Genomic DNA, 12,354 nt, shown 5'->3' with positions numbered 1-12,354 from the left:
TTGTATTTAAATGACCACTCTACTAGAACCGCCCGGTGTTGTATTCCGCCCCTTGAGTCCCCCCCCACGATGCCACAGAACGCATTCCACCTCACATAGGCCTCATTGCCTTGATGTTGCAAATGAGTTGCCCTTAGTGGTGCAAACAGCACCCCATATTTCAGCCCTGGCTGCGTCGCTCTCCCAATATGATACCGAGAGCTACTTGGATGCAACATATATGATTGAGGAGTCAGCTGCTGGTGAGGACTTGGCAGACACAGAGTCCATCACCGACACCGAGGACAGCCAAACAGAAGGGAACTTCTATGTGATTAGGGTTGGCCGTCGTCCGGGCGTGTACAGCATGAGGTACCAATTTATTTTCCATTCCAGTACTTCCTTCAGCTCAAAAACCATCCATTTAGGATGAAAGCTATGCAGCAAATAGTCAACTTCCCAGGGGCTATGGTCAAAACGTATTATACCAAGCGTGAGGCAGTAGCTGACTATAGAGGGTTCAAATGTGGCAGGGGCTTACATCTGCCGTCTATTGCACTCCATAGAATGCCACGGAAACACCTGTAGCTGGTCATTCAGTACTATATTCAGTTGACAGTCACTTCGATTAATATTGTTGCGCAGACCTATGTGACACTGCGTCCAGCCTGCGGTGCTAACAATGCAGCTATCTACAATATCATACACGTGGATACAATCTACCGTGCAGCTCACCTTATTCCTGTCTACGGCAGATGTTTTCTTCGCCGCGATATTACCCTACACAATTCATACGACACATTTCGGACTTTCTACGTGAATAAATATGCTGATCATCACTCTTTTGAGCTCGCATCATAGTCATTTTCGTCGGTTTTACACATTGTATCTAATTAACTACGTTTTCAAGCCTTGATTGTTTTTTTCCTCTTGTGTGACTTGAACGGCTTGAACCAAGTAAGTCTTTGGTCGCCTTGTCACACCTTTGTGCACATTTGCAAAGTTGCGTGAAAACTCAAGCGCAAAAAAGCCGCTGAAAGTCAAAAAAGGGATCCTGGGTTTTGCTGATGTCGCTCTCCCAATCTCACACTTTCTTGAGATTCCTTTGGATCCAATCAGCCTTACTGAAGCTCTGCCCTTCTTTGTGTGCACTAAGCCCCTCCGTCTCGCAGCTGCAGTGTTCAACCACGCTCATTTGCTATCTCCTGTTAAAGAGGGCAGGTGGCGTGGGCAGATGAAACCCGCCGGCGAGGTCGTCATGGAAGCCATTGAAAACAGCGGCAATGCCATCTTGCGCGATTACGCACTCGAGATCGCAGTCCTCTCCATGGGCGCCAAAAGCAAAGTCGGTGGCCTGAAGGAGTTCTGTGCGCTTGCTGCCCTTACCCTGACATTGGACTGTATTCTATTCGGCACCTTTTATGCTACCATGCTCGCAATTATGGTCGAGGTGAGTTGTGTGACTGGTGTTAGGGTCACAACGACCCTTTCTCTGATTGTTCTTCAGAACACTCATGGGCATTTTATTGTTTAGGTCCGGAGGATTAAAGCGGCTCGCGACATGACCAGCGAAGCTCCAACAATCTCACTACTGAACGCAAACCAAGTGCCCTCGTTCGTTCACCACCCCAAGTCCAAGACAACAGCCTTAGCCGCCAGCTTTTGGAGACCCTATTGGGTGTCAAGGGTTCTATGCTCAGACAAAAGAACAGCCCACCGCCAGAAGTTAAGGAAGAGAACCCCCTTGCACGCCTGAAGCTTCTTCTCGTACGTACCTGCAATACTTGACCTTTGCTCCTCACTGATGAAGTTCCATCGAATAGATCGTATCCTTCCTGACGCTGCACATTTTGAACTTCGCAACCACTCTCACACCCGCGACCATCTCGAGGTACCAGACTCAGACCTTGATCGACTCTGCAGTGAGCGAGTACTCGGTGGTGCACAAAGTCGACATTACGTCTCCTGCCATTGCCAGTGTGCTCGCCAACCTTGCCGCTATCGATGTAACCTTCCAGGTAGAAGACGAAGCCAACGTATCTGCTCCTGCCGATCTCCTTGTTAAGATTGCCCCGCCCCTGTATATCCGCGTCACACCACCTGGTCCAGTTCGTCCCCGTGCACTATTCACACCACCCACTCACTCGTACTTCTCCCGCTGACATTCCTCGTCAGCGCTACTGCGAAACGGGACCCAGTGGGCAAAAACCCGAAGAGAAGACTTTGGGCCGAAGCAGGACTCAGCATTCTCAATGCTGCAAGGGAAGACATTGAACGTAAGTTTTAACCTCCCTTGTTTTCTCATGCCGTTCAAGTTCATCACCTGTGTCAATACCAACACTAATTGATCTTCAGTTCCCCTCTGGACTTCCCTAGCAGACAGAGAAGAACTCATACAGCGCACAGTAAGACTTACAGCAGATCTTTTATGTGAGCTCGTCGCAGTACGTTTATTAGATGTTCACTACCTCGCATCCCATATCTCATCCTACAACATAGATATCAATTTTAGCGCTCTGAATTCGATGCCGCAGAAATACACCTCAACGCACTACTCTCCCTTACCCACGCACACGACCTATTTAACTCATATAGCGCCCGCATTACCCTCCACGCCGCACACCTCGCACATGCACTCGGAGACACCGAACGCGCAGGTGTATGCTACCGTGTCGCCAAATCCGTAGACGACAAAACCAATGCAGGAACCGGGTACGTTGGTGTCATGGGATGGGAGGGACACTTGAAGCTGTTGGGAAGGTTGTGCAGGCGGCTGTGGCTGGTGCGATGGGGGAGATTGTTGGTGCCAAGTGCGTTTATTTTTATTTTTATTTTTTCACGCTGTTGGAACAAAAAATGTATAATTGTTTGTACTAACACATTGACTTCCTGCACAGATCACACTTGAAGTTTGCTCTCTCGTTATCGACGTTAGTGGGGGAGAACCATCTCCGCGCATTGCTCCTCGCACAAGTGGGCGCACAGTACTCGCATACAGCGCCTGCACATGCTATGGAGACGTTGGCTGTGTGCGAGACGCTCGGCGCTGGGATGGGTGCGAAGCTGAAGGAAGCGGATGGTGGTAAAGGTAAAGGTAAAGGAAAGGAGAAAGAGAAAATTTCAGACGGCAATGCGGCCAAGCACGACTCAATTGGCAACGACCTACTCCGCCTCTGGGTGGGCGAACGATTCCTCGGTCTGTTTTCTCTTCCCTTCTTTTATATGGTTTTGTGCTGAAGACCAAGCGCAGATATATTCAAGCGCGCAAATAAGCCGCATCGCGTGGCGAAGCAGGAGGCGTTTAATGTGATGTATCGGGGTGCGGTGGATGGGATGGTGGGGAGGGCGAGGTGGCCTTCTATCGTGGAATTTGATCAGGATGGTGCTGATGAGGAAGACGTCAGGATGCAGAACACGGACCAGGACCAGGATGTTGAGATGTAGGTGTCTGCAACTCGTGTCGTTCGTTCGAGGAGTGGAGATGAACGGCAGGTGATGGGTGATCCATCTTGGAGTCAGAGGTTGCGGTTTCGGACTGACTGGACTAATAACCTTGCTCGAGGCACTTACTTATATTGATACTTGCACACACCGCATGCATACATACCATACACACTCAACATTCAACGCCTGATCGCATAAAGCTTACACTGCCATCATATCAGCGAAGTACTACATACTGTAACAATAACATAGGCCACATCCGTTAAAATAATGCCGGAGGTCAGCTTAGTTCCCGAGTGTCGAGCGAGTGTCTTATCGCCGAAGTCCATGGAGTCGCGCAAATATCAAAGTTTTCATTGTTCAGACACCTGCCTCAAGGACGTACATTCTGTTATGCTGTTCTAACTCATGTATATACTGTACTAATGCAAATGGACCCAAGCAATGCTTGCGACGAACTGGGGCAGTGACTGTTGAGATGCGATAATGAAACGAATCTATACTAGAATAACATGCGGCGGTGGCAAAGGTGTGAGGTCAGAGATTGTGGGCTGCAAGTCTCGCACGAAGTTGGTCGATTTCTTGGCGAAGTTGATCAATTTCGGGCTGTTGCTCCGCGAGCGCTTCATGTCGAATCTGCAAAAACCATCAGCTGGCGAAGACCATGTTTTCTGAGAATAACCAACCTGTGCTACTTCAGCTTCGCGATGGTGCTTTGTCTGCTCAACTGTCTCCAACATCTTCTGCCACTCGGTCTGATATGCAGCGCATACAGCCTCGATATCCTCAGTCGGTGATCCTAATGCGACCCCGCGATAACGAGCGCGTGCGCGATGGTTTTCACAATCTGACTCTTCATCACTAGGGAACAGCTCTTTCAAGCTGCCCCACACTACGCTCGAAAACCAATAGCATTGGTTTTCATACAAATCATATGCTGGCGCCTGGCGGTGTACCAGAGACAGGACCGTGGACACTTGAAGTGCCGAGGGCGCAGAAGATGAAGGAAAGTCGAAGGTACAGAGTCTGCTGTATGGTGCATATCTGACTTGAAGTTGTGGCGCTGCATCGCGGGGGGAACCATAAATAGATACGGAGTCATACGCGTTGGTGTCGGATGATGAGGGAGAGATTAATTCAGATGATTGTTTGAGGGAACGGCCTTGTCCTTGCACGGCACGGTCTGCAGACACTACAGCCTGAGCGGAGCAGCCATCGAGCCAATGGCTAAAATAAAACACGAGGAACTCGTGTTCGGGATGGCCAGCACACTTGCTGTACTCCATGCGTGCCAGTAGACACTTTGAGTACAGATTACCGTGGGTTTTGTCCCAAGAATCGGCCATCGAGGAACACCAACTCATAACTGACGCGCTACCGACATCAGGCCCATGTGGGCAGTGAAACCTTAAAGCTGGGAGTCCAGGAGGATGCTCTGACATGAATACACGACGGAGGGAGGCTAGGAAACGGCTAATCCAGGAGTGATTTCTTCGGTCTTGTTTTAAGGACATTATAGATTGTCAAGGGTTTGAACACGTTGCTCCAAGGAGAGGCGGATGTATATGATACAGCTGCGAGCGGGACTTGCCGCTGGGTGCCAGGGTCGTCTATGTATACATACTTGTTACAAGCCGTCGGCCTCGAGGTTATATGGTGCCATAATAAGGCCTTCCATAAGCCAATCTAGTGCCGCACGCGCGCGCGTCATTTTAGCTCATCAACTTCAGAACCGGATTCAGATAGAACAAGTAACTTTCCTTGTTCGAGTCGCGCTTTAACTTCCGGTCTCGCCTGAGTTGTCCGGTTAATACGCATCCGTCGAGGATACTTCTCAGACACAGACGATGACCGCCCGCTGAACAACCAACCAACCACGTCAAACTCATCAATGACAGCTACGACAGCTCTGCATTCGCGGACAATCCACGTATCCAGTGAAGCAATAGCTGGTTAAAACTCGGTACGTTACTCCGAGTCATGAGGTTTACCGTGATATATACTCATCCGATTTCCTATCCGTTCACAATTGACTTAGTTACTAAACTCTGTGAAACGTCCATCAAGCTCAGAGCCAAAGGCTCGTCGTGTCTTTGTGAGTGTATCTCCCTCATAATTACAGCTGATGTCTTACGTGGCTCCCAAGGAGCCGCTCACGTCCGTCACCGTCCACTTTCCCCAGCAGAGTCGATGGTTCCCTCAGAAACAAAATATACCAGTCTGCACCCACAATACCCACCTTCTCACTTCAGCTCCGATGTGAATGAGTACGACGTCGATCACCACTCGTTTCTCACCAATCCTAATCAACATTCCAAGGCAGTACAGACAGACCGCTGGCTTGGGTTGCATCCAATGGCACAGCTGACTCCGTCTCTCAGCGAGCTTGTATCGTCCTTATCTCAGCGAGCTTGTATCGCACTGCGCATTGAAGTTACTTCGCTCCCAGGCACGCCTACCGACCTCAACAGTCGTCTCTACCGCACGGCACTTGCACTCCTTGACACACTCCACCGTTATCTATGGGGAGCACTCGCCCATTACCAGAAACACGTACAAAGGTCAGTAGGCCGAAAAATATTGTGCCATGTTCCTGTCATACTCACTGCTTGCAATGCAGAAAGCGCACTCGCTCGACATTCTGCTCATTGTCGTTGGTTACATTCTCATGCACACGCCATTCATTCATTTGTTCTTCTCACCTCGTGCACTTGGTTGCAACCTCAGCGTCGCAATCTTGTCATCATCCATCCTCGCGTTTACACTCGATCTCCCCATCTCACACAACCTTGAGATTCCTTTGGATCCAATCAGTCTCACTGAAGCTCTGCCCTTCTTTGTGTGCACGGTTGGCTTCGATAAGCCCCTCAGTCTTGCGGCTGCAGTGCCCAACCACCCCTCATTTGTTATCTCCCGTTACAGAATGGGCAGACCGACGATGTCCCAGCTATCACACTTTCCGCTCATTGGAGCCCGTCCCTCCGCAATTCTGCCTGGCAACCTTATAGCCATTTGATCGCTTCCCTTACTTCTACTCCCTCCTCAACTGCCGGAAGTCAGCCCTTACCACAAACTAACCGTAGTCCCTCGCGCTCTTATGCTACGACAGTAGGCTTAAATGCCACTGCACGTCCTAAGGCAGAGAGTCTCAGTGCGACATGGAAGGGTACTAGTGGAAGTAACACCAAGAATTTCATTGGCGGCGCGTTCGTCGACAGCAAGACAAGCCGATGGCATGATGTGCTCGACCCTGTATGTCTATGCCCCATTTTACGGTGTAAGAGCGTGTATTAATGATTGTTCGGCAGTCAACCCAAACATTGCTCACACGCGTCTCTGAGACCACCATGGAGGAGTTTGACCAGGCAGTCGAAGTGTTCTCGCTCGCCAGCGTTTTGCCATAGAGTGCGTTTTTGAGTACCCACTTTACCAACACCTGACCCACTTACGCTGCATCCAGACTTCAGTATCAAATCCGTCAGAATGCAGACGCACTTGCACACAGCATCGTTCTCGAGCAGGGAAAGTCCCTTGCCGGTACGTATACCATCTCGGTCCTTTCTGTATCCTATCTGATCCGTACTCTCCAGATGCTCGCGGTGATGTCCTCCGTGGTCTTCAAGTCGTCGAGTCTGCCATCGGCATCACCTCCAACATTGTCGGCGACAAACTGGAAGCGAGAAAGCACTCAGCAAGAGCCTGCTCAACGCACAAAAAGTTCGTCTCAGCTGATTTTTGATATGAATTGACCCACCTCGCAGTGACTGACTCTAGACCACGTCTGCAGCATTCTTCGCTAGCGGACTGTCCTGCCCAATGATCTTGACTCTCTTCCTCGCCAAAGAACCCAGCCTTTTCGAGTTTCCGGCGCACACTTTCCTACAAAGGTCGCTCTGATCTAGAGCTAATGTAGCAATATAACACACAAGACCCTCGTGAGGTGAGCTTCTTGTCTCTGTTGAACACCTCACATTCTAAACGTTCGAGCCCGATAGGTGCCGCACAAATGCAAAACATGCATGGCGAAGCCCTGCCTCGCTGTACTTCGTCGAGATAGGTGTGCTGGCGGGTACGAGTTGTCTGAGCGCTGCTGGCACTGCAATATAGACAAGCGTAAGTGCGAGTGGCCTGCTGGTGCTGCTATTGAGAATGCTGATACGTTTCTCTTGCTTCGATGGAGTGCACCGTGCTAACTTGCTGACTTTGACTTGCATTCGCAGAACACCATGTGCACGTCGAGCCAAGACACACCATGCTCACTGAGGACCGGTCAATCATTCCAAAGCCATTAGGATCGATCTTGGCTCAGTCCAACATTTCTGCTTGTCAGGTAGCTGTCGATTTGCCGCACAAGAACACGGTGAAGGCCACGTCTTCGACACAGCCTGCGCCAGGCCCTTCCTCAGCTAATGTCACAAAGCAGGCGAAATATTTTATCAAGCACCAACTCCAGGAACAACACGAGGAAATTAACGAGTTGCGAAAGAAGGAGATTCGTTCTTTGCTATCCGCTGGATATTAAATAGGATATTTCTAAATGGGTTCGGTTAAATATATGGTTATGTTAGCCCCCAAACGCAAAATGTGTATGTGTTCTATAGAAATTTACTAACGCATGGACAATAAAAAGATCAACATAAATGATACATTAACCCTATATATGGCTAATATGTACATATAGGTACGAAGAAACACTCAGTGACGATGGACAACACTATGGCGCGAGGAATTGCAGAATGCAAAGCAGGCTACATTAGACCGATTCTGGAACATCAAGTAACATACCGTTTCGATGTACTCGCTGAATGTATTGATTTTTGGACTGTAGCGCACATCGACACCCCCAATCTTGGTTGACCCCCCACCGTGGGAATTGTTTGGTAGTGTATATTTTTCATATTGTATAGCGAAAAGGCAGCTCCCGTCGCTATACATTATGAGATAATGTACTGTAGTTTCTTTTCACCTTCCACTTTTTATGGTTCAACCGGCAATGTCTGAATCTGCTGTACCAGTAAGATGTCCTTTACAAGCTATGAGTTGATTGCAGCCTAACTTATTATGTTTCAGGATTTAGTCAAACTAGAATTACATATGTCAATCCATCAGCTTTCAGGGCTCGCTTTGAGCCATGCCCTTTTGCTTGAACACCAAGATCTACAAAAGCAATTCCATCTCATTCGCGAAGAATTAAGCCATGAGAAAACCCGCAGGAAATTAGCAGAGGAGGAACTAGAGAGGCAGGCAATTTTCATTCGCGTACTTCAGTTATCCACGAAGCTTGCTTGTCCGGTGAGTCAATCTTTCGCTTAATTTTTGAGCGCATGCTCATGTATTCGGTAGTGGAATATACCAGTTTAATTTTACAATCATTTCATACGCCTTATCTCAATTTCTATACTAAACTCGGAATGCATGACTGAGTGTGTATACAGTTCAACATAGGTTCTCTGGCTCCCCCCTCAAACAAAATCGCGCAATCCCTACGGCAGTATCTCGCTTCCCTCATGGCCAGACACAGCCATGGGCCACCAGTCGTCGTCGGAGTCGCACCGACAACTTCGACACCTCAGTTTGAGATGGAGCGTAACGGGTATGCGGGGCCTGGTGTCCACAAAATCCCGATAAGTCTCATTGAGGACGAGAACAATCTTGTGTTTCTGTGCGAGCTCGGCGAATTTTGAAATCAAACTTGAAGAGTAAATTGCACCTGCCTACGCGGTGTTTATGAGTGAATGCACGTCAACCGGAAAGGAACAAACTGGGTTGTTTGGAGTTGGTGCAAGTACTCGCGGAGGTGATATTGCGCTCAACACTCCGCGTGACAGCCAGAAGGGCGACGACGACAGCATGAGTAGCATCGATATATCATGTGGCTAAACTCCACCAATGTTCCCACTTTTTGGTGCAATGAATAGGAATATAGGTGTGAGGGGGACGGGTTCAGCAATAACCTTGTAGGGTCCGATGACATGCTCCAGCGTGACAAGACGATCTTTAGCGACAACAAGGGCATCCTCCTTGTTAGATGAGCACACGAAACTGCAAGTCAATTTGGATGAATAGCAATGCCCTAACGAAGGATACTGTGAGGATGCTAAAATTCAGAAAAACTCACACACCATGTTTGCTGTTAGAGTCCAAGGTGTAGTGGTCCATACTAACAAACTTGCCGAAGGCTCCATGTTCAAGACTTCTCGGAGAGCAGCGCTCGCGATTTCAGCATGCGAGTCCAACGGAAAGGTCACATAGACCGAATGCGAGACGTGTTCATCGTTATAGACAAGCTCCGCTTCAGCGAGAGCGGAATGCGACGAGGGAGAGTAATGTACTGGTCAGTAGTGCCGGTAAATAAGACCTACGTGGTATATGAAATAAATAATGAAATCGGACGACAGGAGACAAGAAAACGTGTACCTTGCTCGACCATTCCACCGTGACGATCTTCCTATAATTAGGTCAGGTGAGCGGATGTGACTTCCGCGTGAAGGTCTAGTTGATAGAACTTGCAATGGCCATCGGAGTTTAGCTTCATGCAAATCGATAACACTGTTGGTTGGTATTAATTCGGGCAAGACTCGGGGAACTTGAGAGCTGTTCTCGTCAAGAACTGCTGAACCATGAAACCTTGATGACGCTCGAGGCTTCCGGGAGATAGAGGATTATGGCAGAGCGAGTAGAAGTACTTAATAGTCTGGCCGAGTAAGACATTCATCTGACTAGTACTCACTTGGAAGCAAATGTACCGCACCAAGAGGCATTAATACCTCGAGTCCGAGGCTCATCTGAAAACTTTGTACCTCGGTCAGGAGCAAGACCCCCTCGAGCTTTGCCATACTGTTTATATTATTGGATTTGCTCGTGCATATGACAGGTACTTACAAATGCGCTCAGCCTAGGAAAGCTTAATTTCGTGATGGGTGGATTATCCGTACCCCAGGTCCAGCATCACAAGCTCTCTCACACGATGATACATGTCTCCCAGTCTCAGTCCTTCGACCCCTGAGCTCTCGGCTCTATGATCTCTCGCTAGGTTGCCCACCACATCCTCCTGTATGCCTGGGAAATGCGACTTGATCTCGGGCATCAAAGTCACTGACAAGCATTCGTTCGGGTCGAGGTCAATGCCGGTTAGCTGAGATAATTGGGGCGAGGGCAGAATAATGTTGAACGTGGTATAGAGCGCGGTCGCGCGAAAGCGGGAGGTTAGTTGGGCGTCAGTGATGTTGGCGGTTTCGCGGATGGAGTCCCAGCTGGCAAGGACCCTTAAAGCGGCGAAATGGGACAGGTAACTGGAACGTACTCGTCGTGGTTGTATATCCTACACCAAACTCTTCTGAAAGATGATTGTTGTCTAGTGTTTGGAGTATCCTTGTATGATAGTCGTCAATTGAATGGAAAAAAAGCAAATATAAATGGCATGACCTACCTCGCCGTGCGCAAGCAAGTGGAGCGCAGTGGCATAATTCTCCACGCCCTCCGCATTATCTTGCAGCGTGAGTACGTCGACCATATCCTCCACGCTGAGCGCCTTGCCCTAGAGCACCTGCCTCACAAAGATCTTCAAGATCTGCACGCGACCATTATCAGTGCCACTGGCATGTCCAAACTAAGGAGGATAGATGATTTACGCACCCCAATCAACCCGTGCCTCCGTTCTGCTCTCAGTCTCGTCGCTTTCGTCTTTATCACTGCATCCACTGGCGCATCCATGCTCTGTTTTCGCTTGCCCCGCAAACTGCTAGCAGCTTCCCGGAACCCCTCAAACATTTTCTCCTGCACCGATACGAAATCCAAGTTATCATGGAAAGCTAGACAATTGTTAGTCAAACACAAGTGAATTTCATGAGGATGACGTACGAGCTGCATGAACTTTTCCTCATTGCTACCATAGCAGACACTGATCTTCGGGACGTTGACACCCCCGACTGTGATGAATGCTGCATCGTAGTGACTGATCCAAATACAGTCGTTGTATTTGAGGGTTGGATCAACGCCTGTATGGCAGGTCATTACAGGAACCTGGACATCGCGTAGCTTCCAAATGAGCAAAGCATCGGGAATTTGTAGTGCGTCATCGGTTTTCTTCATGGTGCGATCCTTGATGGGATTCTTTGCCCATTGTAGAGAAGCATTACAGACCTGCTCGATAGATCGGACCCTCGCTGTATGTATGGGATCGCTAAGGAGCCTATTGAAGATGGCGCTCGCAGCTCCACCATGATCCGTCTGCGATGATGCGGGCTCAAATCGTGAGGAAGTCCTTCGCGCGCCCTGGGGTTGCTCTGGACGTAAGCAGAATACCTGGTACAGGCTATGGAAAGGGTGCTCTTGGCACATGCACAAGACGAGCCCTTGGAGGTTCTGCTGATTCTTTGGGAGCTCTGTCGAGGATTTTGACATGCGAGCAGACAGCTGATGGGAGAGGAAGACAAACTTGCGGGAGGGACGAGATCGAGAGCGGCTTGGAGCTAGTATTGGATGTCATGGTCATCGAAATTCGCGAACCAAAGCAGCTCTCGCTTCAACAGGCCAATATTGACGAAATTTCCGAACCCGAGACTGGGCGTTTAGTACATGAGAAACCGAATGAGGGAGGATAACCTGGAATGAAAGATGGGTTTGAATAGTTTTAAAGAGGTAAAAAAAAGTAGGACTCACCAGACGCCAACCTCATATACACATCCCTGAGGAGCGCCAAATCACCTGCATAGGCACGTTCAGAGGCAAGAAGCTCGAGCAGAGCATGTCGCGTTTCGTGAGGGCTGGTGCAGGTGTAGGGATGGAAGATGGCGCTGTCGTCAGATCTTCCTCTAAGCGTTGTTAATTTGTCGTCACTCCCCGATCTTCTAATAGCCCTAACTAAACGCTCCATGATTGGTTAGCTTCGACGCCCATAATCCCATGGAAACACATTATTGACATCAGGAA

General features: G+C 49.1%; 4 protein-coding genes across 4 annotated transcripts; 2 read left to right on the top strand and 2 right to left on the bottom strand.

The window, feature by feature from the left end:
- Positions 1-10: 10 nt before the first annotated feature.
- On the top strand, positions 11-3,423 carry DEU56DRAFT_761555 (uncharacterized protein; the record flags this gene model as incomplete). The annotated part of the gene is made up of 12 exons (XM_041350553.1): positions 11-351; positions 408-472; positions 647-736; positions 890-936; positions 983-1,429; positions 1,549-1,746; positions 1,803-2,125; positions 2,155-2,255; positions 2,335-2,423; positions 2,492-2,691; positions 2,877-3,175; positions 3,230-3,423. 12 exons carry the CDS (start codon positions 11-13, stop codon positions 3,421-3,423), a joined length of 2,394 nt encoding a protein of 797 aa, XP_041201770.1.
- A 329-nt stretch (positions 3,424-3,752) lies between these two features.
- DEU56DRAFT_866214 (uncharacterized protein) lies at positions 3,753-5,093 on the bottom strand. The gene is made up of 2 exons (XM_041355389.1): positions 4,110-5,093; positions 3,753-4,059 (listed from the first exon to the last, which is right to left on the bottom strand). Exons 1-2 carry the CDS (start codon positions 4,935-4,937, stop codon positions 3,961-3,963), a joined length of 927 nt encoding a protein of 308 aa, XP_041201769.1. The 5' UTR covers positions 4,938-5,093; the 3' UTR covers positions 3,753-3,960.
- Positions 5,094-5,613: 520 nt separating this feature from the next.
- DEU56DRAFT_919258 (uncharacterized protein) lies at positions 5,614-7,162 on the top strand (the record flags this gene model as incomplete). The annotated part of the gene is made up of 6 exons (XM_041358243.1): positions 5,614-5,988; positions 6,044-6,271; positions 6,346-6,675; positions 6,732-6,815; positions 6,891-6,960; positions 7,014-7,162. 6 exons carry the CDS (start codon positions 5,614-5,616, stop codon positions 7,160-7,162), a joined length of 1,236 nt encoding a protein of 411 aa, XP_041201768.1.
- A 2,864-nt stretch (positions 7,163-10,026) lies between these two features.
- On the bottom strand, positions 10,027-12,298 carry DEU56DRAFT_761551 (uncharacterized protein; the record flags this gene model as incomplete). Its single annotated transcript, XM_041350552.1, has 11 exons — positions 10,027-10,117; positions 10,154-10,260; positions 10,306-10,318; positions 10,359-10,688; positions 10,727-10,794; positions 10,853-10,954; positions 10,979-11,032; positions 11,059-11,199; positions 11,284-11,535; positions 11,566-11,894; positions 12,085-12,298. 11 exons carry the CDS (start codon positions 12,296-12,298, stop codon positions 10,027-10,029), a joined length of 1,701 nt encoding a protein of 566 aa, XP_041201767.1.
- Positions 12,299-12,354: the final 56 nt, after the last annotated feature.

This window comes from Suillus clintonianus (assembly GCF_016758775.1).
Source record: "Suillus clintonianus strain FC179 chromosome Unknown DEU56scaffold_160, whole genome shotgun sequence".
Classification (NCBI taxonomy): domain Eukaryota; kingdom Fungi; phylum Basidiomycota; class Agaricomycetes; order Boletales; family Suillaceae; genus Suillus; species Suillus clintonianus.
The sequence above is the reverse complement of the archived record's forward strand: the minus strand, read 5'-3'. Positions and strand labels throughout refer to the sequence as shown.